Genomic DNA, 26,462 nt, shown 5'->3' on the forward strand with positions numbered 1-26,462 from the left:
TGTAGCCCTCCATCAGTTGCCAGTGAGACATCCAAGGCCAGGAGAGTCATCTCTCCCAAAGTAGCCAGTAGAGCTATACATGCTTGTACCAGCCAAGGAGCCTAGTCCAGAAAGCTCCTAAGCTTTAAGTTTCTGCCAGCTCTATTGTGCAGGATGGAAATCGTCACGTTTTGAAACTTCAACCGGTCAATAGTCTATACAGAGAATCTCCAAGACCTATTTTTCCACTGATTGCCAGAATGCCCACTGGGGACTCAACATGCCTAGAGGGGAGATTTTGGTCTGGAAAAATTTGCCAGTGTTTTTCCCCAAGAGCAGGTGACTGAGTTTTATTTTTTATTTTTTTTTATGAAGTGATGAGAATCATTTTGATTATCTTCTTTCAGTAATGTTATACCATAATTTAGAGACCTCCTCAGTGAGTACAGACCTCCGGTCAAGACATTTTTTCTCATACCAGTATAATTACAACATTTTTAATGAGAAATTCATCCACATTTGTGGTCAACTTAGTTTTGCTATCACAAATTCAGTATGTTAAGTACATTTAAAATTTGATTTCCCATGTACAACAATAACAATGCCTTATTAAAAAAGTGGAGATGGGGTAGATATATGATATCAATGATTAAGAGAAATTGTGTAAAGAAAAAACAGGAGTTTCATTAATTAAATAATACTGCATTCCTCACTGCCTTTTTGTTAGTAAACTATTGTAAATGAGTTTTGCAATGCATATTTGCTTTTTATAGTCATAGTGGCATGGCTTCAGAATGATTCCTTGAATATTGGTCAAATGGCAGTTCAGGAAGAGTTCAAGTGTGTTTTGCTCACCAGCTGCCAGGTTTTCTCTGGATTATGCATATTTTAGTATTTCATTTCAGAAAGCAAAAGAAGGTAAATCCTGAGCTGGCATGAGGATTTTGTGTGCAGTCAAGGGGTAAAAAAGTGCGACTCCAGATTTGGGCCCAGCATGGGAAGATGCAAGAGATGCAGGGGAGAGAATGGCTTTCTGCCACACAGATGTTTAGATATGAGGCTTGTTTAATAGCCCTATTTCTTTGAGGAGGGCTGGAAACTGCTTATTTAGTCCATCTGTGTGTGCAAAAGTTATTAATAAAATAGAAGCTTTCTATTTTGCATATTGTAGCAATTAAGGGAAGGGTCTCTGTCAATGTATGCAATAATTCCTTTTGTGTAAATCGACATTATGCATGTGCATTGAGAAGAATGCTGACCCCTGAATAATTTTCTGTTTTATAGAAACCAGTGTGCAAACCAGTAATTTATGATTAATTATTTCAAGGCTTAACACACTGTGAACTGCTTCCTTTGCCCTGCCATTAACCTTTCCCAACCTGATCCCAGTTCTTTATGAAGGGATACACTTTCGTAGACAGAAGTGCCACATCCTGCATCATCAGGGGAGGCTCTTCTGTGCTGTCAGCAACTTCCCGTGGCCCCTGCTGTGGCTCATCATCCTTTTGCTCATCCAAAATAGACAGGTGCCTCCTGAACTTGAATTCCTTGACTGGTGTTCTTGTGTAACCCTTGATGCTCAGATGAAACTCTGTTCTTAAGTGATTTTCCAGTTGTGAAGTGAAGTACTTATAATATATTAAAGCAGTTTGCTGTTAAGCTTGCTGTGGTGTGAGTCACTAAAAATGTCGCTGAAACTCTCCCTGTGTATTAAGCATTTGGAAACTTGAGTAAAGGAATTTTTATTTTTTTTTTCTACTTAACATACATGCAAATAAATCTGGACCCTCACCTATACAGGAAATCCATATTTTAATATGACGTGGCGGTCTGGTTTATAGCCGAGCATGGTGGAAACTAGGTTGCAGTATTGCCCTCAAGTGGCCAGTTTTGGTACCACTTGAAGTATTAGCCGCACGTATTTAAAGTGAGAAGGAATGCAAACGTACATACAGATACAGAGCAAAGTGTTGCAAACAGCAGAAAGGCTTGGGATTTTTTTCCTTTGTTTTACGTTTACTTGGTTTGTTTTTGTTTTTGTTTTTGTTTTTGTTTTTAATTTAATATTGTTGCCCTGACACTTACAGGACAAAAAAACACAAAAGAAAAATTACCATCAATTCTTAATCAATTAGATTGCAGGGTTATTTGGGACTAAAATTATATTTGTTCATTAGGTTCTGTTAGAATGCTGTAATGCTCTTCTTTCTGTGAGAATGAGCATAATATAAATGCCATCTCTGTTTTCTTTCCTTGTGGTATCTAGAGCCCTATAATTTCTTTTTTCACTGATATAAGAACAGAACTTCTAGGCTCGGGGAGATCAAAGACATGCTTAGTCTGACACTCATTTGTGGCAGCAACCAGGCAAGAGAGCATCATGAAACTGTGCAACAGGACAAACATAAAGCAGTAGTGGTCCCTAGGCAGGCTGTATCTATTTCTGGTAACCTGCAGGGTTAGAAACACAAAACTGGGAGTGGAATATATGTCTTGATGTTTAATAAGCTCCAGTGGGCTTTTATGCATGCAATCGTCTCATAGATTTTTAAGTTCATGAGTGCTTTTGGTCTTACCAATGTCTTTGAGCAATGATACTATACAGATTACTTACTTGTTGCTTGAGAAAGAGTATTTGTTTGCTTTAAAACCTCAGCAAAATCAAATATAGCTTGATTTCATATCCTTAATTATTATCTTAAAAGGAAGAATAAGAAATCCTTCCTTATTTGTCTTCTTCATCTATGTCAACCTGTCATGCAGTGCACAAATAAAATCCTTTCTGAAGTTCTTTTCTGCTTTTCTCATTCTGAACATCCTTATTTAGCTAAGCAAGAGTTCAGACTGATTGTTCTCTACAACATGTGAATATGCCATAGGTTTTATACAATTACTCTGGCCCTTAGCTCTCTGTTTTTTTTCTAGTTCATTGGTCTTCTTGCTTAGGCTGTTCAATCCAGTCAGCTCTGTAAGCATGCCCTTCTGTGGCTTCCAGCTTTCCTAGACCTGCCTCCCATTATCCTGATTCTTCTCATCTTTCCTTTTTTTGATTTCCGGCTTCCCTTAGTCAAACTGATACATTTTTGTTTCTCACAGCAACCTGGGAAATGCTGTTAGTAAATCACCTTTAATTTCCCACTAAGAAGTCAGTGCTGAGTTGGGAAACCACTCTTAGTTCAGTCTCTTCAAAAGGCCTAATTTTGTGGTTGCTGAAGCTGGTGAGTGGCTTTTTGCTTTTGGACTTAGTCTTAAGAGCAAGGAGCTTTACAGGAAAGAAAAGGCCTACTCAGATGGCTTTTTCTCCTCCGTGTAATTAAGTTATGAAAGTGTTAAGGGACAAGATGTTGGGGTGTTTTGTGAACAACTCTTTTTCTGAACAATTTAATTTCATCTTTTTAAAAATCACGTAATGAAAAATATATACAGAAGTGGGACATTTACTGTAAAAAAAAGTTGAGTACTAATGTAATTTCCCCTTTCATCTAGTGCCATGTTAGATCTGCAGAGAAAGGGCACATCATAACACTAAATCAGGAGTGGAATAAACAGATCTACCTGAAGCTAATGCAATAAACTTATGATAAACTGCTGAACTGTTTTCTCTGTGTTTTATTCTGGAACTAATGTTACATGATTCATGGCTACATTTTTCTCCCATTACATGGCCTTTGACTATTTCTATATACTCCAATCAGTGGAAAGGTCCACCTGTGCTAGCAGAAAATATGGAAAATAGATTCCTTGCTAAGTATGTTTCCTCCTGGCCTTATGTGTGGAATTAGTTTTTATTCTTGCAGACATGTTAGCTATTTAGATACTTCCATACATATAATCAAAGAAATTCTTGGCTTTGTGTAAAACATATTTTTGTACCTAAAAACAACTACTTATGCCCAAAAGTATTTGGACCTGGTGAAGAAATTTCACCAAAGACATCCAGTAAGAAGAATGAATGTACAAAAGTGAACTGAGAGAATAGAGCCTATGCTGAAAGTTTTTAAAGATTTATTGAATTTATTCAAGCTATTTTTAAGAAGAGGCAATTACTGTTAGTCTTTGAGACCCTGCAGATCCAGATGATCAGAAGGAGTGCAACAGCTCCAGTGCATAGCAGAACAATCTGGAGAGGATGCCCTTTGCTACTTCAAAAAGGGTAATTTCTTGAAACCAAAGGTCATGCTTTCATTCCTCAGCCATAAACCTTACTTTCAACTCTTATCCTGATAACTTTGTCGTTTTGAAGGCTACTACTGGGAACGAGTATCGTCTTTCAAAATTGATTCATACAAAACTGTAAAGTAGGATGTTCTAAATCCCAAAATGCAAACTTCAAAATTGCACTGAATTACTCAGTAGCCTCAGTGGTCTCTTTTCTTCTACCTCCTTGCTTCTGAGGTAGATTCAGAGCTCATCTATGCCTCCGAAGGAGTTACTGTTACAGGAAAAAACGTAGGAGTTCACCTTGTTTAACCAAACCCAGAAGTGTCTAACTGATGATATACAATCAACTGGCAATGGGTAATTATAATATACCTTCTATCAATTTCAGTAACAGAAGTGATAAATCATGATACCAGACACTTGAAACACTTCAATGAACATTGCACATTTCTAAACATCCTTCTATAAATACCCTCTGAAACTCTAGTGACATCTGCTTATTCACCCATGTTTATCCAGCCTCTATCTCAAAGGCAACACAGGTTACAAACACAGTCCTGCTCTTCTTCCATGCACCTCTACTTGGAGAAGTGGGGGCCCCTGCTCTGTGTGTGCCTGTTTCACACATACCCGTACAGGACCTGTGTCCATCCTTACATCCCAGTATTCCCTGAAATCTAGGCAGGAGCTGTGGTGCCAGCAGGCTGACTTGTGGCAGTGCCTGACCAGGTTTTGGCTGCTGCTTTCTCCACCCAAAGTCTCTCCCCTGCTGCTTTTCTATTATTTCCCAAGCTGACTACTTCTTTGTTTCAAAAGTCGCTTTGCAATTTCCTGGTTACTGTTTAACCTTGCTGATGGTTGCATTCCTCTTTATCAGGGTAAGTTTGGTCAAACATCATCCCAGACAGTTCTGCATATTCCAGGCACACAGAGGGTGTTGTCTGTGGGCAGGCTGTATGAGCATTCCAGTGATAGATCTCCTACCTGTCTTCAGTGTCTCACTTAGATTCCCCAGGCGAACCAAACAATTTTAGATCGCAATTAATGTCACTGTTTTGAGACATCTACTTTAGGATAGCATAAATTATGCTCTGTCAAGCATCTGTGCTCTGCAATGTGGTGTAAAGGGAACCTAGATGTTTAACTTGTACATAGACATAAGCCATGATGTCTTGTGGTGTGGGATTCCTCTACAATATTGGCACCCGAGTGAATAGTCTTCATGAGAGCTGTGTCTCTGAACATCTGTTACAATCAACAGAGAGCTAATCAGTGCAGTCAGTGAAGGAATGTGTTCTAAGTTAGCATTTATTGCCATTCCCAAAGTTAGCTAAGGAAAATCTTTCTTGTTTGTTTCATCAGGAGGCAGGATTTTCTAGGATTGAGCTAAAGGCAGTCTCAGAAAGATCACTACATTTTGATTTTATACTCTTTCCCAGGGCAATCCTCAGCTGACCACTCAGCTAGCTGCCCCAGGCTGCCCCAGCAGCTCTTCTGAGAAATTAATTTGCAGAAAAATTGCCCAAGGAAAATCCTGAGGGAATTACTACAGTCATCATAACATCCAGCCCTGTGAGTGCCACACTCTTTCACTCTTCTTCAGGCTCCATGACTCTGTGCATGAAGTCTGAAAATCAGAATTCCTTTGTCAATTAAATTGCATTTTTTCTATGTGTCAGACCTTTACGTGATGACTCAGTGTATTTTTGAGGAGCCAGAGGGATCCATGTCATTGAGATTATAAAGCTAATTTTAATGACTGCAGATTTTAAAAACTGGATGTCAAAATGGGTGAAGAAAAAACATCATAAAAGTAATATTGACTTGGCCTTTTTTTCCCAGTGGCTTTTCCTAAAGCAAAGAGAAGTTATTGGGGAGTGAAAGGTCAATGAGTTTAAATTAATTGAAAGAGTATTTCTTGTTCATTCTGGCTTTACAGAAAATGTGTGCTTGATCCATGTAACTTGACTGCATTTGCACACTTCTCTAAGGCATTACATAAATATTTGGAACATACCTCCAACTGTATGAGTCCAGCATTTGGATGAACACCTTCATGCTTCTGAGAAGCCTTGCAATTCTCTGTATAATGGCATCATTGTATAAAATATATGTACATAGCTGCATTAAGTCTTACAGCCTACTAAAATTTAATCCCTATTCCTCTGCTTAAAAAATCACCAGCTAGAGGTCAGCTTTCTCCCAGAATAGATTCCTGTAACTGCCAGCAGTAGTTCCTACTCTGTCCTCTTTAAATTGTTCAATGCTTCTGTTAATCGCACTCAATCAATGGTGAGGTTGCATTTTGCTGGACAGACAGTTTGTTTCCTCTGAAGTTGAGAGGATCAGCATCAGTGGTGGTCACTTGAAGAAACCTTCATCTCTTTAGTATCTTGCAGTTGAACACAGATATCTGTATACTTTTATTCACTCAGAAGAACCTGAGGTTTCTGGAGATTTTCACACTTTATCACCCTTAATCCATACAGTTTAAATTTTTCCTATCTGTTGCTGTAAATCCTGTGGAATCTGTTGAAGTCAAACCTAACCTGAACTTCTTTAAATAGGATTTTTTTTAATGAATTGAAATTTAAGCTGAAGTACTCATCTCATCTCCATTGGTCCTGAACCAGCCTGACTAAATATTTATTTTCAGCTATTGGCTTAGAATAAACATTGGTCTAAAACCTGATATCCTCCAATGAGAACCTGTTGAGCAATGTTTCTTTTCTAGGCTGGCTAAGGAGAGCTGTAACTAAAATGCAGTTTCTTGGAGATGCCAGTATTATTTTAATGCCTGTTCTGATGGCAGCAGTTGGCTAGTATAGCCAACAGTATGCTCTGAGTACCAGTAGGGCAAACCAGCCTGTCTTTCATCAATTGTTACTAGAAATGTATGCATTATGTATCCTTTGTATTAAAGTGCTTGGGAATTGATTGATGGTGAGGGAGAAGATGAGCTAATGGTGCTCGTGCTTTTCCTCCCAGTAATCCCCATCTCTCCTTATAAAACTCTTCAACTCCGTATGTTCCCTGTGCAGCAAAATAGCACATCTCCTCACTTAGTCCTTCAATATGCACTGGAGATTTAGGAAGTTAGAGAAAAGGTGCAAGCCAGAGTAGCAGAAATGGAAGTTGTGTACTGAATTTGGCAGACGTGCTGGTAATAATTGCAGTAGAAAAATTCCCAGAAACAATGAGAAAATTTTCCTTTCTTAATGTTAATGCAAAATGTGTTCTACATGTACTGTACCTGCTTTATTTCCAAAGATAGCATTTTTTTTGCCATGTAAAAGTGTCTCTTTGGTGATATAGTGCTACTAAATTATCTAACAGTTTTGCATGGTTCAGACCTTAACTGGGTTCTGTGCTGTATGATAACTCTAATGGAAATATGGTTCAAAGGCAGCCCCTTTCTTAGTACAAGGGACTCATATTACAAAACCTGCCTACGTTCCACTCTTCACTGGGTCTCTGTATTGCTCCAGTTGTTTCACTGAATCTCTGTCTGAAGTGATGATGGGGTGAATTTGCATGAGCGATGAAAGCACTTGAGGACAGTGTTGTGCAGGCCAGTAAATATGCCGCTGGGAGGATTCACGAGTCTGAAAGCCACAGAATATGCAGAGTTCGGTAAAAACACAGGCTGTGGCTGATCATTTTTCCAACATCTTTCTTTTTTATTCTATTTAAAGCTTGTTGACCAGGGTAAGGAATTGTAGTCAAGGTCAAGTGGGATAGCCCTTGGCACAGTATGTTAAGAAAAGAGAGTGTGCTATTACCCACTGATGAAAATAGAAGCATTTGTGAGTTTGTTTGCCTAGAACCAGTGACAGCAAAAGGCTTTATCAAAGTAAGCTTAGATTCTGAGCAATATTTTTTAAAACTGTTAATACAGATTTTGGTTTCGATATACTTATTTGTAAATAAAAAGTCGTTCTCTATTAGTATGCTGTCTGAAGCTTTTCATTCCACTTTATTGTACAAATGAATAAGAACTGAAGTTGATATTCCAAAGCAATTTTTATTTCTACCAGCCTTTTAATTTATGATTTTAAGCACTGATTTACTGTAAATGCTCAAAAATAAATGTATTCTCTTTCACAGCTGCAAAAGTTTTTTGAGATATTCTTCAGAAACAGTTCTCCCCAACAAGCCTTCAACAACATGAAGGAGGCTATAAACAAACTTCTACTTATAACTGAGGTCTTCAGCAAATCATCCGCCTCAGGACCAAGTTCTTTCAATCAGTAAGTGACTTGCAGTAGTCATTGTAATGCTAGTGTCAAGATAGCTCCTTAAAACAGAATAAAAATTGTAGAGGATACAAGATTCTTAAAATAAAAAATTCCCATCTATTTCACACTTCTTTATAAAGTAAGGACATACTGCATTTAAGGAGTACAACTCTTCAATATCCACAGGGTTTCTGGTTTGTGAAAAGGTTTTGATGAATACTTAGGACCAGATGCTAATTCCTAATGAAGTGTTTCAGGCAGCACAAATGAACAGAAATCACTCACGATTGGGCTAGTCCTAACATATATAAAGCTGTATTTCCTTTCAGTGAGTATTCTGTCATATGTCAAATATTTAATGCTAGAGTAGCCCAGATTGTTCAGAGCTGGTTCTGGTAGGTAATCTGAACAAGAGACACTGTAAAACTCTTTATGAAGTGTACATTATGAAATATACCTAGGCACCAACAGTCACATTTCTGTGTGTAATCACTTCTATTAATGTTATAATTCTTACACATAAATCAACCTTTATCATGTAATATTTTTACTAAATAAAATTAATATTTGTTCTATATATGTTATGCCCCATCCCTGACATTTTTATGATAAGTACTAAATAAGTTACTATTTATTACATTTATGTGTTTTATAAAGCTATTTTGAGAACCAGGTGTTTTAGTAGCAGTAATGTAAAGCTCATTATTTGACTTACACAAGTTGGGAATAAAGCTTATATTGTGAGTGGAGAGGGTAGCAAGGAGGGGAGGAGTGTAATGGGGATGAAGCTATTTTGACAGTGGTCCAAACGCTCTTTTTTACCAATGAAATGGAGTCTCTTGTTTGTGTAACACAAGGCTTGCTTATAACTCCTGACTCGTGCCTCCAAACATACCCATAGCTGCAGCAGAGCTCTTTGGCTTCAGTGAGTCTGGAGCCTTTCACCATCTCTTGCCCTCCAAATGTCTTCAAAGCTTTTGCCAGGCCTCATTCATTCTCTTCAAAAGGCATTTCTTCCTTCAGCATAATTCACCTCCCTCTCTGTCAAGCATTAAAAACACGTTTATATAGCACTATTTTCATCACCTCACAATCTGACTCCTTCCATGTTTAATGCTGCTGGCTCTTCCTAGAAATTTATTTAGTCTGTATCACATGTTGTCTCTTGGCCTGTGTGTATATGTTTTCTTGCATGTGTTCTCTGGACCTGTGTGTGTATGGAATTTTACTGTATACAGGGACGTGGTTCAGTGGTGGACTTGGCAGTGCTAGGTTTATGATTGGGCACAATGATCTTAAGGGTCTTTTCCAACCTAAATTATTCTATGATTCTATATTTCACAACAGTACCTAACCTCACTGAAACTGATTCCTTTTATATTGTGTTTCAGATGCAGCCAGTGTTTTCAAATGCTAACCTTTGACATTGGATTTGGCATGTCCATACACCCAGTAGTTCTTAAGGTGAGAAAATTGCACAAATTATTGCTTGACTCAAAAAAATTACACCAAGAAGAACACAGCAGGAAACTCTCTTTGATAGGTACCCTCAAATCTCTAAGTGTACCAATACTTTAATATTAATTTTGCCTGATTGTGGAGATTTGCTGTAAAAGAAACCCGTTTTTAAGAGTCTGAGTTACTGTGATGAAGTTCACCACACCATTAAAGTGTGCAAACTTTTCAGTTTATATTAAAAGGCTAGCTATTACCTCAAATGAATATCAGTGGAACAAAATCCATAGGAAGCATTGCATGAAAGTGGAGTTAGGTTTTAAATGTGGCAGAACAAAGATGAAGGGAGGAAGTTAAGAAACCGCAATTGGCTTTAAATACAAATTAAAGTTCTCCATAAATTAGATTGTACTTCTTCATTTCATTACCTGCTTTGACCTCCACTGTGCTGCCTTCTTCCTGGATGATCCACAAGGCCCTTAAAACCATGGAAATGGGAGCTGTGCCAGTTTTTGTACCACTCCTGCCTCAGAACAGTCTGTCCTGAAACAAATATTGTACTGCTTTCCAGCTGTTCTCATTACCTCATGTGCATGCATATAAATAGGTATATAAAACGTTTCTTCATATTTATGATATACAAATATTAACAATAATTAGCTAATATATCCCCACTTAAAATCTGTTCAAGTTTCTAGTAACAACAGTGCAGTCAATCTCTCCATCTTTCAGAATAAAAATCCTTTAAACATAGGAAAAATGCACGTATGAAAGGAAGTTTGCACAATTGAAAAAGTCCATGAAGACCATATCCTTAATTAGTCTGAGAAGACTTATTTAGCTACTATAAGAAATGTGGTATGTCATAACAATTCAATAATTGTATATCAGACTGTAAAAAAATTATCTCAGAAGTGCTTAAAAAGCTAAATATAAAACAAAATGTTTACCTGCCTGTATAGAAGTTTCAACCATTAGCCATTATCCATAAATTTACAGTATGAAAAAATAAATGGCTCTAAAAAATAGCAGTTGATAATTAATGCAACATTGAATTTGAATATTATCACTTGGAAACTGTAGCATGCACACAACCTATTCATGTTGATGCTATATTTGTGTTTATGTTAAAATAATGATTTAGTCAAATTTTATAGCCATGAATTTGTTCATTGTGTTTATATATTATAAAACTTACACATTCATCTGTAGTAACAGATGTTCTGTATTAACTCTAAACACATGAGTTTTGCAAGAACTGTATTAACATAGACTGTGACATAATATTTTTTTAATCAAATTTCAAATCAAGCATGGAAAAAAAAGCTTTCACTTGTGTCTGCAATACTGCACTCTGTCCACTGGAGGACAGCAAACATTGTGGTATGGACTTGTGACAGAAAATGTGGCACAGCATTTGTTGTTTTATAATCCTGTCAGTTTGTGTTATTATTACCTTTTTTAAAGTTCCAGTTTAGTATTTATTGCTATGAGAAGACTGGAATTCTTCTGTAGTTATTCAAACTATACATTCTTATATTATTTTCCAACAGGTGCATGAACACTTTGACTTTCAAGATGAGAATGAATTGACTATTCAGGACCAAATTTCGAAAGAACTTCTTTTGGAAGATACATTTAAATTTCTCTTATCTAATGAATCCTCAACATCCAGTTTTATAGAAGCTCTGCAAAAAATATATGGATCATCTGTGAGCAAGGTAGTTCATTCCAACCTTTTCTTATTATTAACTATTTGAAAATACTTAATTTTAAATTGTATGCTTCTGAAATTCTTGGTGCCAACTTATAGAATGAAGGATTTATTTAAAAAAAATCTTTTATTGTATGCTGGGGAATAAAACTGTAATTATATTAAACAATTGAATATTCTTTTGTAAAAATTCCTCTCTCAAATTGTTTCATTTTCCAAAATACCTGAAAGACATATTTAAAGTTTTAACGAAGTAATTTTCCCACTGTTCTTTAAATGGTCTTTTCTTGATATACAGATCTGAGTGTTTTCACAATTTCATCCAGAATTGATTAACTTCTGCACGGAGATCCATGAGCATCAAAATTAAATTTTGGTTCTTACAACTTTGTGTCTTATTCTCAATGCAAGATCCAGTTCCAATATTCTTTTTGCATTTATAGAATCTGTATAAATTTTGCTTCACTAGTGAAAACCATTTCTGACAAGCTGAGATCTCATTTAGCAGTATTTCTCTCAGTCTGGGCACTTTTAAGAACTCATTTCTGAGGAGTCCCCTTCTTGAAAGACTTACAGGGACTAATTTATCCAGGTAACTTCTGCCTCTCAGACAGATGTGGCTAAAACAGAGTCATGGGTTCTAAATTTATGACAGGATGAAGTAGAAGCTGTAGACATACAGATGTAGTGATATGATTACCCAGCCCGTGCTCCAGAGACCCGTAGTTTCTATGGGTTTGTCTCCACACAAAGCTAATGCATAGTGTGCTTTATTCTAGACTGAAAAACAGGATGAGCTGTCAAGGAGCTGGCTGGCTGAGGTAACAGCTAGTTGAGAGCTGCTGTAACTTGTTCCTATGATCAGTGAAGGGATTGGGGTCTACTGAAAGCACACTGCTTTCCATGTGATTTCACCAGAACATGCTGCTGTTTCCTTCACAGGATGGAACATACAACAGAGAAGAAGAGCAATGTTTCTCTTTAGAAGAGATAAATTCAATGATTACTTTCATAAAGGAGCTGAAGAATCTTGGACAATTTGAGCTGGTAAAATAAATAGGGTTTTGTTTCATTGCATATATATTTTATGTAACTCTTAACATTTCTCCTTCATTACCATTCTCTGCTGTCTCTGGCATACGTAATTAGGCTGGATGGGCAGGGAAGCAAGGAGATAGAGGTAACACTGATTTTATTTTGGTGGATCATTTGAGTTTATTTTAAAAGAGAGAAACAAATACAACAGAGAATTTGAGATGAGTTTCCACTGAAAAGGACAGCTAAAGCAGAAACAGAGACATGAAAATAGAAGGAAAGGAAAAGAAGGAAAATAACATAAGTGACTAATGAGGTGGTAAGGAAATAGAATGATAACAAAGCAAAGCAGGAGTGAGTGGAAGGACTAGACAAAGTACAACACTGAGATCATGACCAGAGTGTAGAAATAGATTAAAAAGTGGCAAAAAAAAAAAAAAAAAAAAGGCAGGTGGAATATGTTATGTTTCTTCATGCTTTGAATTCATTTTTGGAGAAGAACACAGATGGAGGAATAACAATCACTGTCTGTGAATAGGCATAGTTAGTGAGGGAAATGGTGAGTGTTGGGAAAATAAAGGATCTGCAACTGAATCTGTTGTTCAGAAAGTCTGCATGATATCAGGATTTCTTTGAGACTCCCTGGATGAGTATTAGGGATGGAGACTGATGACACTTTCTGAAGAAGCATTGAGCCTAATACATCTGGAATTCACAGAGTTGTCTGAGTTGGAATTGGTCCAGAAGGATCATCAAGTCCAACTCTTGGCCAATACAGGGGTTGAACCTGTAACCTCAGCATTATTAGCTCCGTGCTCTGACCAACTGAGCTAATCTCAGGGTCAAGTCAGGGGCAAAGGAGATCAACTTCCACATCAGTACTGGTAATCATGATTCGCAAGGCTGGGCATGATACTCAGTTTGTAAGCATGTGGGAAAGAGCATTAATATATAACCAGCCCTATGCTGTACATACTGTCTTCTGATAATTTCTCATGTCTTTGCACTCTACAGATATCATACTGTGTTATCTCTAATCAGTGTCTCTCTTCTCAGCTTTTCCCTTCTTCTGCACCCAAGATCCAAATGTTGCTGCGTGACCTTTATCGAATGGTAGACCCAATGAGGCGTCTTAGTTCAGTCCTGACTGTGCATTGGTTGCTTTCCAGTTTACTTCAACAATTCCAGTTCATGAATAAAGAGGCACATACAAATCTTTTTGAGTGGTAAGATAACTCTTATATATGTTGAGGGTAGTTTCTCAAATTATATAATTGCAATGTGTCCAGTGAGCATCATAAAACTTAATCCTTCAGTAGATGTAGGTGGACTTGCAATGCTTGAGGTGAAGGTCTGTCATCCCATATGAAGCCCTGTCAGTCATTCTGCCATTGGAACTGTAGCTAGGTTTCTAAATAGAACAGGTTTTGCTTCTCTGTCTAATGTGAAGGACTCTGGATTAAAAATTAATTGGAACTACAGTAAATTTTTTTTAAGAAAGATTTATTAGGTAGGTTTTTTTCTAAACAACTGTAAACTCTGAATTAGTAGCATTTCCCAGGGTTAAGACTGTCTTAATTTATGTACCAATTAAAAGCAAAACTGTAAAGAAGATATAAAATTTCAGGTGAAGATTTTTCCAAAAGAATTAATAATTTTGGTTGGCTCCAAGTTTTCTGTCCAACAAATAACAGGTCAGAGAGCATAATACTCTGAGAACCTCATTTTAACTGTTTGTGAAAATATGGGGAAAATGCTGCAATGTTAAGGGTAGATGCATTGAACTTTTGGCAAGAAGTTTTAACTTTCACAAAGAGAGGAAGAGGAAAGGAAGGACAGAACAAGGGAGGGAGGGAGGGAGAGGAAGTAAGGAAGCAAGCAAGGAAGGAAGGAAGGAAGGAGAAAACTTATAGTATACTGTATGTTTTCTATAAAATTTGTTAAAATGTGGTTTCTGTTTTCATTATCTCTTAGTTAATGATGTTTCATATATGTGTGCCATACTGACTACTGACATTTGTGATTTTACAAACAAGGACTTGGGAACAGGCACATTAGACAATGTGTATGCTCTATTCCACTGAGTCTCAAGATGAATGTGTAAATGATATTATTTTGTACATTTTTCTGGGAGAATGCTGTAGTCAGTGTATGAGGCATCTGTAAGATTTCTTAAGTTTTAATTTTGTTCCTCATTGAACTGGGCGTGGCTTTCAGCAAATCAATAATTATCTGTATCTTTGCTTTACTGTAAAGGGGAGCTTATACTTTATCACTGTACTAGGTAACTGTTTATTAGTGTTTTGAAAATACACAGTTCCATGAAAGTGCTAAGTTATTGTTGTTACTGCCGACCACTCTGATCCCTCCATGAGGAGTGATTCAAAGATGCAGCTGCTTGCATTCATATGTAAGCCCTTGCCCTTTTGCAGAAATATTTAGGTTTGCATATCAAAGCATACCAGCCTTTAGCAGCTTTCTGTTCTAATCTAAGCTGTGCCACTCACTCATTTTGAGCAAGCCCCTTGGCCTCCTCTTTTCCTTCAAGCTCAACATTATTGTATGTGTATAAATATGTGGAAGTACCATGACCTTTCTCCAGGGCATAGGCCAGTCTGCTTCTTTGCACTGTATTTTTCTGCAGTGGCTAAGCTAATAACACCATTCTCTTCATTCAGTGTATAAAAAACCATGTCCTTTGACATTGCTAAATCAGAATCTTCCGCTCCTTTAGCTACATGCATGTGATGGTGATGCATGTGTCAGATATGCATGTAATTATACTTAATTGCAAGGAAGAAAGAGCTTAGCTGTATTTACTCCCCAAATAACTCAAGTATGCATTCTCTTTGAGCTTAGATTAATCTTTTTTTTTCTCCCAGCTTTGATGAGTTTGTGTATCAGAACACTTTTCCTGAATTTCTTCAGTTAAGGCCAGGTTGTTCAGTCGATTTATTTAACAGTTTTTATTTCTCTGACTGTGGAAAACTGGTATTTCCATTTATCAAATCTAGTGATTGCATAACTGACTGTCCAAGCAGACAAGAAATTTATGGGAGAAATAGTGACTTTTGACTGAGGTCTTGTGCAGTTACTTTGTTCACTGATCATGACTCCGTAGGATGAAGACAGGATATAAAGATGTTTCCTAGTCTACGTATTTTAACTCATTTCATCTATATGACTAGTGTTGAAACCTTAAATGGTATTAGTGAACTCCCTGAATTCCTTCCACACAAGAAATAAGAAGAACTCTAGAAACTCATCTCAAACTATAATGAAACAATTACAGCCTAGGTGAAAATGACCACTTCAGATGTATGGGTATAAAATATTACACCTAACATGTACTCTGAAAAAAATTTTTGGCATTTTTTTATGAACTTTTTTCAGCTCTATGAAGTTTATACTCGTGATATGACTAGGACATACATAACCACTGTCTTCTAGATTAGGGGCTATGAAGTGTCATGGGAAGTATATTTGGCTATGTCAGACAGCATGGAAGAATCAGATTAGTGAGTAAAGCTAATGCTTCTGTATCTGTAAAAGATAGAAGCCTAAGCAGGTCTAAAAGCTGCAAATGTTTTGTGAAATCAACTGATGTATTTGGGAAAGTGGTTTTAGCTTCTCATATGCAAGCCCTTTTTTAGTTCAAACTAGAAGCATCAGCCCTCAGACTGAATCTGGGCTGAAAATACTTTTTTGGAATTTAACTTGGTCATGTCAATTACCTGGAAAGTCTGAGAAATTAACAGGTTTTGGACTATGGGACAGAAAAAAGCAATGACAAGGAAGACAAGGATGAGATCACTGGCCTGGAATGGGAGGAGTGAGAGACAGAAGGAAGGAGGAAAGGAGAGAGACAGTTGGGGTTAAGTGCCAGGAAATTAATCCCACTCTTGAGTCTGAACTTTTTTATTTCACTTCTGAAGATCAGTGCAAGGTATTTCATTTAAGGAGCCAAATGCCCCCATGGAAACTCTGTGACTGAAGCCAAACAAACACTCTACAAAATAGAGAGCTTATTTTGAAGAGAGACCTACATAACATCATCTAAAGAAAGAAAATTCATAACTCTACTGAATATTGAAATATGGTCTCAATGTTGAGTTTATGACCTGTTAAAAGTTGCACAATTCACAACTAACATATTCATCAGAGACACCAAAAGAGACTAGTTTTTTCCTTTTTATGTTTTAGTTTACGAAATATTCTATTTCTACATGTCCTTAATCGCTTATGTCTTATTGCATAGACCATCAGAGCTATATTATTATTGCTGCTGTCAATCCTTTGCTTTTCTTGTTTGCTGAATCAGAGAGATTCCTAAAGGACAGGTTCATAGTCAATAGTTTGTGATGTACACATTGGGAATCTTTTGAAAGGTTCATTCACAAGCATGCACTCATCAAGGGTGCTGACATACAGCCATTAGTTTCATTAGAAACTGCAAACTGTGTAGGCAAAGTGCACATCTGTACTAGACACCTCCAAGATATTTAAGTAAGTAGGAGGCCACTCAAACAGATGGAGGTCCTTTCTTGAGGAAAGGGATCTGCAGAGTGCTCTGTATTAGGAAGAGCTTCATAACTGCATTGTTACCTCAGTCTGCTTATTGCAAGGAGCTTGAACAAAGGAAAGCTTCATGGTGCTGATGATTAAAAAGCTCAGGCTGCAGCAGAGATAAATCATTGAACCATAGAGTCATTTATGTTGGAAAGGTTCCTCTCATCCTATCACTTATTACGTGGGAGAATGACTCCACCTGGCTACAGCCTCATTTCACTGACTTGTAGAGAGCGATAAGGTCTCCCCTGAGCCTCCTTTTCTCCAGACTAAATACCCCCAGCTCTCTGAGCCACTTCTCATAAGGCTTGTGCTCCAGCCCCTTCCCCAGCTTCATTACCCTTCTCTGGACATGCTCCAGCACCTCAATGTCTTTCATGTAGTGAGAAGCCAAAACTGAACACAAGATTCAAGGTGTGGCCTCACCAGTGCTGTGTGCAGGGGGACAGTCACTGCCCCAGTCCTGCTGGCCATATTGTAATCTGAGTATTTTTCTCTAATATGATTTCTAAATAATCAGATATAGTTATTATATGTCTCTTAATGCTGTCTGATGTTAATTGCAGTCTCTACAGATTTGAAATTCATACAGGTCATGCTGTTCCTTTGTGAGCAGGGACCTTGCAGTTGTGGTGTTGTCGCACTCCTCACGTGTTCTCTGACTAAACAAAAGTCTGTCATTTTATAGAGTTAAGACATGTTGCTTCCACCTTAAAACAGGGTTTGGGACCAGGCAAGCAAATAAGAACAGCAGAGAGAAAAGGTGTATTTGATAGATGTTAGCTGTTACTTCCTTGACAAGCAGAAAGAAGGGTGCAAAATAACTTACAACTTGGAAAGCAAACTCCAATAGTGTGTTAAGTGCCTCCTTTGAAGTAGGTCATGAATGTGAATAAAATTAGGGTGGTGTCTAGACACTGCAAGCTCAGAACTACGTTTTCCTGCGCACGCAAAGACACACAGATCTGCCAGCTGCTTCTTTCCTTATCTCATTGAGTTAATGCAGAAATCTGTTTTATCACTGGACAGTTTTTTATCGCTGGGCAGTTTACGTTTTCCCATGATTGACCTCAATACTGCTTTCAGAAGCTACTCTTGAAACATCAGTGATGGATGCTTGCACAGAGCAATATTGCCACCTCCCTTCCTTGGCGCAGAGAGTGACTTTATGTCCTTCAAAACCCAAACTGCAGTATCCAGGAAGAAGTTGTGTTATGAGAACTTCTAAAGGAAACACTAGGAGGAAAACCAGTGAAAGCTTCAAGAAATGCTAATGGACCTCCAAAAAGGTCTTATCAGCCAGAGGGTTGGATTGAAGAGAAGCCTACTCCCTTTTTTTCTACCATGCTACCAAAATTCTACTTGAAAGAAAAAATCTGCAGAGTTCACAATATGGACACCACTGACATGTTGATTAATTGTCACAATTGACTTGTCTTTTTTTCACAGAGATTTTACATATATATATATATATATATATATGCATATATATCCACTCTCTGGATTTGTTTTTAATTTGCAAACAAAGCAAAACACATAGAAGTTCCATTTTAGGAATTCGTGATAATCTCAGTACAGATATTCCCCTGGAGGCATGCCTTCATTTTTATTTAAATGTTTTTGAACGAAGTCTAACTTTAATCTCAAGTATATGCAAAAAAACCCATCATAGAAGCAGTTAAGAGATATAGTGTGGGTTATTTCGTTCTTGGCTATATCCACCCTTCCTTTTCCTAGCAATGCAACTATGTTTTGGAATTTATTTCTTTTTTTTTCTGTTGCTGTGATGTGCTGCCATGTATTATTTGTGTTTTCTGTTATGTTCACTCAGGTAATATTGCTAATGCTGGGAATATGAATGCAAGAGGTTCATCTTTCCACAGAGAATACTAAAATACCATGTGCCCTGGGATACCATATAGAAATTTTTGCAAAATATTTCATTGTTTCTGTTCCTTCCATTCATGTAGAAATATGTCTGCTATTGAATTGACAGGCAACCTTCTCAAGAAAATATGAATCCAAAGCAGAATGTTCCTTCTGACTTCAGGAAGAATCATGGAGGTAAGGGTTCAGAGTAAGATCTTTTATATACAGTACGTTTTTCCTATTTGTATTATTTCTGATAACATGTGGATTTAGATTGCATTGTCTTGCATTCCAACTGAAAAATCTTAGCTTACTCCATATAAAAGACTAATTACTTCTTTATCTTATGTAAGTTGCTACACTGAGCCCATGAGCAGCATTCACAAGCCTAAAGTAAAAATTTCACACTGTAAAGAATAAAAGTACAATGCGTCTCTTATAAGTAAAAGATGGTTCCTTCTCCAATGGGACTGTAATCAGGCTTAGAGTAGAGAATTATTAGCTGTTTCTGTTTATCTTTCAGCATTGCATTATTCCAGTAAGACTGAAGAAAGACAATGCAGTTATGGTAAGTCAAGGTCTTTCTAGATCACGGAGGGGGATGAAGAAAGATTTCTTGAAAATTTTTCTTGGGTTTCTCTACATAACCTCTAAGCGAAGAGAATCTGCAGGCTTTTACTAAAAAAAAAAAAAGGATTTTTCAGTAGCAAGAACGTTTATTAAACACTCAGTAAATGGGCTATTATATTAAATAAGCTCAAAACCAAAATTAAACATTGCTGTATGTGCATATTAATGTGAGTATTCCAGCACCCATTGATCCCTTGTCACACTTCAACAGACTTTTGCCCCCCTTTTTCCAATAACCTCAGCATACATTTGTTCTTGTGGAAAAACCTTTAAACTTGTCTGGAGTTTAATCAGCTTTGTTTAAAGCTTTGTCTTCAGCTCAATAATGAAGTATTGAGGAGCTGTTTAAGAGATGAGGAGTTTTTCTAAAATATATGCTTACAGGAATATTTAAAGTATTTTTAAAGATCTGTAAAGATGTAAAATATGTTTTTCTTTGGTGGTAGCAATGTTTTCTGCTGCCTTCCTCATTCCCAAATTATCTGAGGGGCCCATTTGTAAACATGAAGCCATTGCTCCATGGTGGATAGGCTTTGTTACACATTGAGCCTCATGTCCCCTCTGTTGATGATCTCGTGCTGCCCCCAGGAACAATTCTTGTGTCAGATAGAGGCCAGAGATACTCGTGGGCTGGCTGATGGGCATCACCATTCTAACTGCATGATATTTTATTTTAAAAATACCTCGATTAATGTTATTTTGAAATTCCTCCTCATTTTTAAGCTAGTAGTAAGAAAACATTTCTAAGTCATACAGGATATGGAGAAGTGTTTATATTCATCTCTCAGGGGTTTTTTAATACCTTCTGTGTGTCTGTGTGTAAGACTCTATTCCCCTACAAATGTAGCCCAAATTCTGTTCTTCCACTGGAATATTTTCCCTTAAATTTTCATCCATGCAAGAGAGTTCTGACATTGCCCTGTTTTGTTTCTCAGGGCAGATGTTTCAAGGTAGAAAAGGTTCACATAAAAGTATTTGCATAATTTTTGACCCTTTTAAGCCACAAGATTTTTCAGATATTATAGTAAAAGAGTTTCCTATGTGGAATATTTTCTGAAGTACCCAGTTTAAAACATGTACTAGTGAATATATGTGTAAAGCAGTTTTGAATGTGTAATTATACTGTAAATCTGAATCCAATAGGCTGGATTAAAATATTTGTCATAAGTAGGTTGCCAACAAATAATTATTCTCATGAGTAATTTGGCAAACACTATGAAATAAAGGACACATTTGAGTAAATAGGATTTGATTGTGGAGATTTCATACACAGGAAAGGAGCTGGAATTTGTTGATATAGGAATTTTAATAAAACATTCTTCCAGCTGTACTGCAAATGACCCCATGGGTCTTGATATCTCCACGTGACTTGTTCTTATGAACAGTAAGAGTATGTCTAACTTATTTTGATTTTTATTGGAAATTACACTTGTGCATAAACCCTGTACACAGCCTGGTACCTAAGTATGTTATGAATTTTGGCCTACCTCTTCTTTAGGTTTCAGTTAACTAACTAGAGACAGATCTCCCAGACTTAATCCTTCCATTTTCAAAGGCTTACACAGGCTTTGAGTTTTTGACTAGGACTAAAGTGATTGGACACTGAATGTTTAAAATCCCTCCAAGGCCTACAAATTTCTCAAGTGCCATTACAAACTCCATTAAAATTTTGCAGCAGGATTATGAGTCTCTGAGTCACTAGGCATTAAATATCTTGCCACTGTACATGTTATCAATCTGCCAGAAGTTGCATGTAGTTCCAAAATGTTCATACATTTCATAGTTTTTTTTCTTTGATGCCTTCTTGGAACAGATAAAGATACCCTATCTCATATCAGACAGCTCTTCACCAGTCCACAGCTGGACTTGAATCCTCAGTTTAACCCAAAGATCAGAGAATACTATGCAGAAGTGCCATTCGACATGGTGACAGTGAAAATAGGAGCAGAACCCTCTAACTGTCAGTGCCACGTACACCTCGATGACAAGAAAGGGCCAAGGTACGAGAAAAAAAATATGAGTGTAAAAACTTAATTTTGGAAATATGTCATCATGTTCCACATTTTTTTTTGTTTCCGAAAACCCAGGACACAAATAGATTAGTCATGGGAACATCAGAGGGAGTTCAATGCTGAGAAACTTGTGTTTATTTTCAGTATCCTGAAGGCAATGGTCTGTATGTTGTTCTCAAGCCATAATTAACTCTAGCTTAATGGAGTGTACAATTGCAGTATCTCACCCATCTTCTGCAGTCACTGACAACATCAAAGCTGGGTGGGAACAGACCATCACTACACTGCACACAGAAGATGACAGAGAATTTGAGCTTTTGTATCCAGGTGTTAATTTTGCACAGTGCCCTAATCTTCTGCCCTGCTGGACTTGGTCTGCTTACATGGGTCAGAGTAGGGCAGCTGTCTTCAAAGGAAGAAGTAAGTTCAAGTTTACTAACTGAGAATAATCCATTTTTGTCATGGTTGTATTATAAGGAATTGTCGTAGAATCGTAGAATAAGTCACATTGAAAAAGACCCTTAAGGTCATCAAGTCCAACTGTTAACCCAGCATTGCCAAGTCCACCACTAAACCACATCCCTAAGCAGCACATCTACACAACTTTTAAATACCTCCAGGCATGGTGACTCACCACTTCCCTGGGCAGCCTGTTCCAATACCTGACAACCGTTTCAGTGAAGACATTCTTCCCAATATCCAACCTAAACCTCCCCTGATGAAACTTAAAGCCATTTCCGTTTGTCCTGTCACTTGGGAGAAGAGACTGACCCCTACCTTGCTACAACCTCCTGTTATCTGCAAACAGACTGAGGGTGCCCTCAATCTCCATGTCCAGATCATTGCCCTGGCCATCCAGCCAGTTTTTTACCCAGCAAAATGTATGTGAATGTAAGGTGTGAGCAGCCAGTTTCTCCAGAAGAATGCTGTGGGAAACAGTGCCAAAGGCTTCATTAAAGTCTAGGTAGGCAACAATCACAGCCTTTCTCTCATCCACTAAGTGGGTCACCTTGTCATCCACAAGAGTCCCAGCTTATCTGATCTCTTAGAGAACTATAAAGCTGAACGATAGAGGAGAGAGCAGAGTCATCACTAAACATCATGTTTGAGCACTGACCCACAATAAACCATGATGTTTAATTGCTACTGTGATCCCTGGCACACTTTTGGCTTTCCCAACCAGCTCTGAGAAAACAGCATGTACCAGGGACAAAACCAATAGGTATTTTGGGTATGGCCTAGTTTTTAATGTTGGGAAGGACAAAAAGTGTTTATTTATCTGGGTCAAGTACCTCAGAACCAGAGAACTGGCCTATTTGCATACTAGCCATTAGTGAGTGGATAAAAGGGAGAACAGGGACAGTGATTTACTTGGGAAGAAAAATTCTTAACTATTTCAGAGGTAACTTTGCTTCATGACATGAAGTGCTTAGCAAACCTAGCATCTTTTGACTGACTGTGAAGCAGATGCTTTGAACTAGAATGTCTGTTACTAACCAGAAAGTCTGTGCAGTTGTTATTGATCTAATGCCCAATATGTTTCCTTGTTTTTTCAATAAAAAAGCAGTCTCAATTTATCATTTCAAAAGAAACTGTCATTAAATTCTTCCACCCAATATTTTGGTGTTTCAGTGTTAGCTGCCTTGGCAGTCAGCATAGATATATGTGAAAACCTCAAAGATTGCTTCCTTGTAGAATGAAAAAGAATAGCAAGATGGTCTTAGCACTGAAAAGTAAAAGCCCTGCATGTGCAGGTTCTGTGCCTTTCAGCATTTATTTCCCTGCTGAAGGAAGAAGAGCACAACTCAGCTTTTCTCTGGTTTGTCACTCTGAGTAGTTTGACTGGGAATCCATCACATTTGGCTAGTGGACAATTTCAGCAGCTAACTACACTTCTGATTGTATTTATCTCCCTGATGACTTCATCACAAATTTGGGCCTGCTGGGAATTATTGTCCCTAATGATTTCATTCACAGATTTCATGTCAGAATATTTGCCACTGCCACTGCTTTCACTAAGGTTTACTCTCAGTATTTTTTCTTCTTGAAAGAACTACAAATACTTACAAATCTTATTTTACACTGTTTTTATTTAAAATCTCATGTATTTTGTAATACAAAGAAAATGTTAGAAATAGCAACCTCTAGGAGCAAGCGGAATTCAGCAGCCATAGATGAAGGAGTGTAAATCTTTGTGTCTTTGGTGTTCCACTTCTTTCCTATTTTGTCATGCAGCATTGCTAACTATCCCCTTGGCCTTGGATTGAACAAAGTCATCATTCTCTTAACGGATGATTCGCAGCCCAGCCCTGAGGTCGTGAGCAGCTACAAAATCACAATTTATCGAGAGGACCGCCCCAGTCTCCCTTTGTTTGATGACTATATGATGTGTGGGTTTGTGCAGGTATTGTCTCTTCATTTTTTTGCTATACACATTAATAGGAATAGCTGGTTTCTGTTCATTCAGTGGTATAAATTAGGGTACATGAGCCATGTAGAGCCAGTTTTTGTTGAGATTAGAATCTGAGTTCTAAGCACTTTAATTGTATGAAATTGAGCATTTACGCAACATTTTGGATATAAAAGGTAAGTCCAGCATAAGTACCTGTTACCATGTATTTGAGAGCTCCAGGTTAATTAATCCTTACCTTGGTCAGCTAAACCTTCTCAAAACTTTTCATAAGTGTCTCTCTCTGACACTGGAGCCATGGAATTCCTTTTACCAGGGAAGATATTTATGATGACAGTCTATTTATCAGTGTTCAAGACAGATGCTGCTACGTAATTTATTAATGAAAACTGTTTATTCTAGATCAATAAACACAATAAAAAAGACTCACTCATAATTCCAAAGGAAGGGATTATTGTTGCTTACATCACATTTATCCAAATACAAATTTGAGAATGCATGTAATTTACTCCCAGCAAATAGCAATCCTTAGGAAGGAGTGGGTCTGTTGAATGAAAAAAGGACCAGAGTCTGTCCAATAGGGCTTAATAAGGGCTGGGAAAGGGGAGCTCAGACTAAATTAGACACAGAAATGGAAGAAAGGTAATGAAATTAACAGTGTAGATTTCAGTTAGTGAAACTATAATGATAAAAATATTATGCATGAGAGAGAAAACCTGGGACACATGCTGGATCAGAATTACTTGTATTCAAAAGTTTGTCATTTCAACTAAATGTTGGTTGCTACTTGATATGGTGGGCAGAGATAAGCCAGCCAGTTCAAAGAAGGAAGTGACATTGTAAATGGTAATCATGGGCAGTTCTTTTATCTGTGGAATTTTAGGCAGATTAAAAGGATTGGTGAGTTCATTCCAGAGCATCCGGGAGTAATATATTTTGTCACAATTCTACAACCAGGAAGCAGAATTTTCAAAACTATTGTGTTGAAACTGTCATCCATGTTCATGTCAAATATCTAATCCTATCTTTATTTATCTTCTTTATGAAGATCTTAATACATCCTTTAGCAAAACTTGCTTCCTTTCCCTGGTTTCTATGTAGTGCAGAAGAGGTCAGGAGACCAGGATCATAGAAGGCAGAGCATTTTATATGATGGGGCATATCAAGAGGGATTTTGTTTTTCTTGCGGAGATATGAGCACTAGAGCTTAAAACAGGAGCCAAAGAGATTATAAATGTTGATAGCAAATTCGGTGTTGACAAAAATTATCTCAATCTTCAAATCAGGACTGCCAGAAAAAATGTATGTAGTAGTCATAGTGTACTGACTGCTGACCTGAGTACCTGATTATGGTGTTGTCTGGCCCACCACCTAGTCTTTCTCTTCTCTTAGACTTCTCTTACAAGCTCAAAAGGTCAAGGACCATATTCTTACTATTTGTACTGACTCAACACTACATCTAGTAGTTACTACAGTAAAATAAAAATAAACACATTTAATACCTGAGATTTTGGTTCAGGTGTACAGCAACCTGCTTGACATCTTAAGTATGACTTAATATGAAAAGGAGAACAGCAGTAAGTTGAACTAGAGTTATATTACTGGAATACACTGGCTGGAATGATGTGAGAAAAGCTCTTTTAGTTTCCTTATTTGGGGCATGTATCTGAGTGTAGGAACAGGAATTCAACCTCAAAAATGTCTTCCCACACCAGAGTTTACACTGTTGTTAATGTTTTATCATAGCATTTATGAGACTGAGTATGAATCTTTGAAGCACTGTGAAGGCAAAGAGATCTAGACTGATAAAAATGAAAAGTGATTTAGAAATTTCTTTTGATTGAGCTTGGTTTTCTGCTCCTCTGTGAATAACTGCTCTCTAATTAATACAGTTGTTCAGAGCTAGGGATGACTTAGGGAGTTCAGAGTAAAAATGAGATGAAAAGCATTCTTGTGGTATCTAATAAGTGCTGTGAAGATACAGTGTGAGATTCTAAAACAAGTTTTAGATATGTTAGAGGCAAACTTATCAGAGAGTGCCTTTAAAAAACAAACAAAGGCTGGAGCTGGAGATAGAAATGGCATTCTAAAACATTTAGAAGCTTGAATTTTTTCCTATTTGCTAGAATAGAATGTGTTGTCTTTTGCTTAGAATTATGTTTTTTTATCAATACAAAACTCAGGTCTTAAACAACATCATTACATTTTGCTCTTCATACCAGAAAAATTATGCACTCTTGCAGAGTGAGTTGATACACTCCCATCAGTGGCATGAATACTTGTTCTCTTAGTAATGAGACACCTGTTTTAGGAGCAAAAGGATAAATACAGCGTGAACTGATGGAGACTACTTTGGACACTTGACTAGGCACAAGTGGGATCACACACAA

The 26,462-nt window shown here is 37.3% G+C and overlaps 1 protein-coding gene across 3 annotated transcripts in view; it reads left to right on the forward strand.

Moving 5' to 3' along the window:
- Nucleotides 1-26,462, forward strand: part of CPED1 (cadherin like and PC-esterase domain containing 1) — a 142,424-nt gene that overhangs the window by 51,604 nt on the left and 64,358 nt on the right. For all 3 annotated transcript variants that reach the window (XM_048301208.1, XM_048301210.1, XM_048301209.1), the window contains exons 8-16: nucleotides 8,248-8,390; nucleotides 9,770-9,842; nucleotides 11,387-11,554; nucleotides 12,490-12,594; nucleotides 13,639-13,808; nucleotides 19,148-19,215; nucleotides 19,544-19,588; nucleotides 21,464-21,650; nucleotides 23,898-24,066. In XM_048301208.1, the coding sequence (XP_048157165.1) occupies nucleotides 8,248-8,390; nucleotides 9,770-9,842; nucleotides 11,387-11,554; nucleotides 12,490-12,594; nucleotides 13,639-13,808; nucleotides 19,148-19,215; nucleotides 19,544-19,588; nucleotides 21,464-21,650; nucleotides 23,898-24,066 (1,128 nt within the window). The remainder of the gene's footprint in view (nucleotides 1-8,247; nucleotides 8,391-9,769; nucleotides 9,843-11,386; nucleotides 11,555-12,489; nucleotides 12,595-13,638; nucleotides 13,809-19,147; nucleotides 19,216-19,543; nucleotides 19,589-21,463; nucleotides 21,651-23,897; nucleotides 24,067-26,462) is intronic.

This window comes from Corvus hawaiiensis, chromosome 4 (assembly GCF_020740725.1).
Source record: "Corvus hawaiiensis isolate bCorHaw1 chromosome 4, bCorHaw1.pri.cur, whole genome shotgun sequence".
Lineage (NCBI taxonomy): Eukaryota > Metazoa > Chordata > Aves > Passeriformes > Corvidae > Corvus > Corvus hawaiiensis.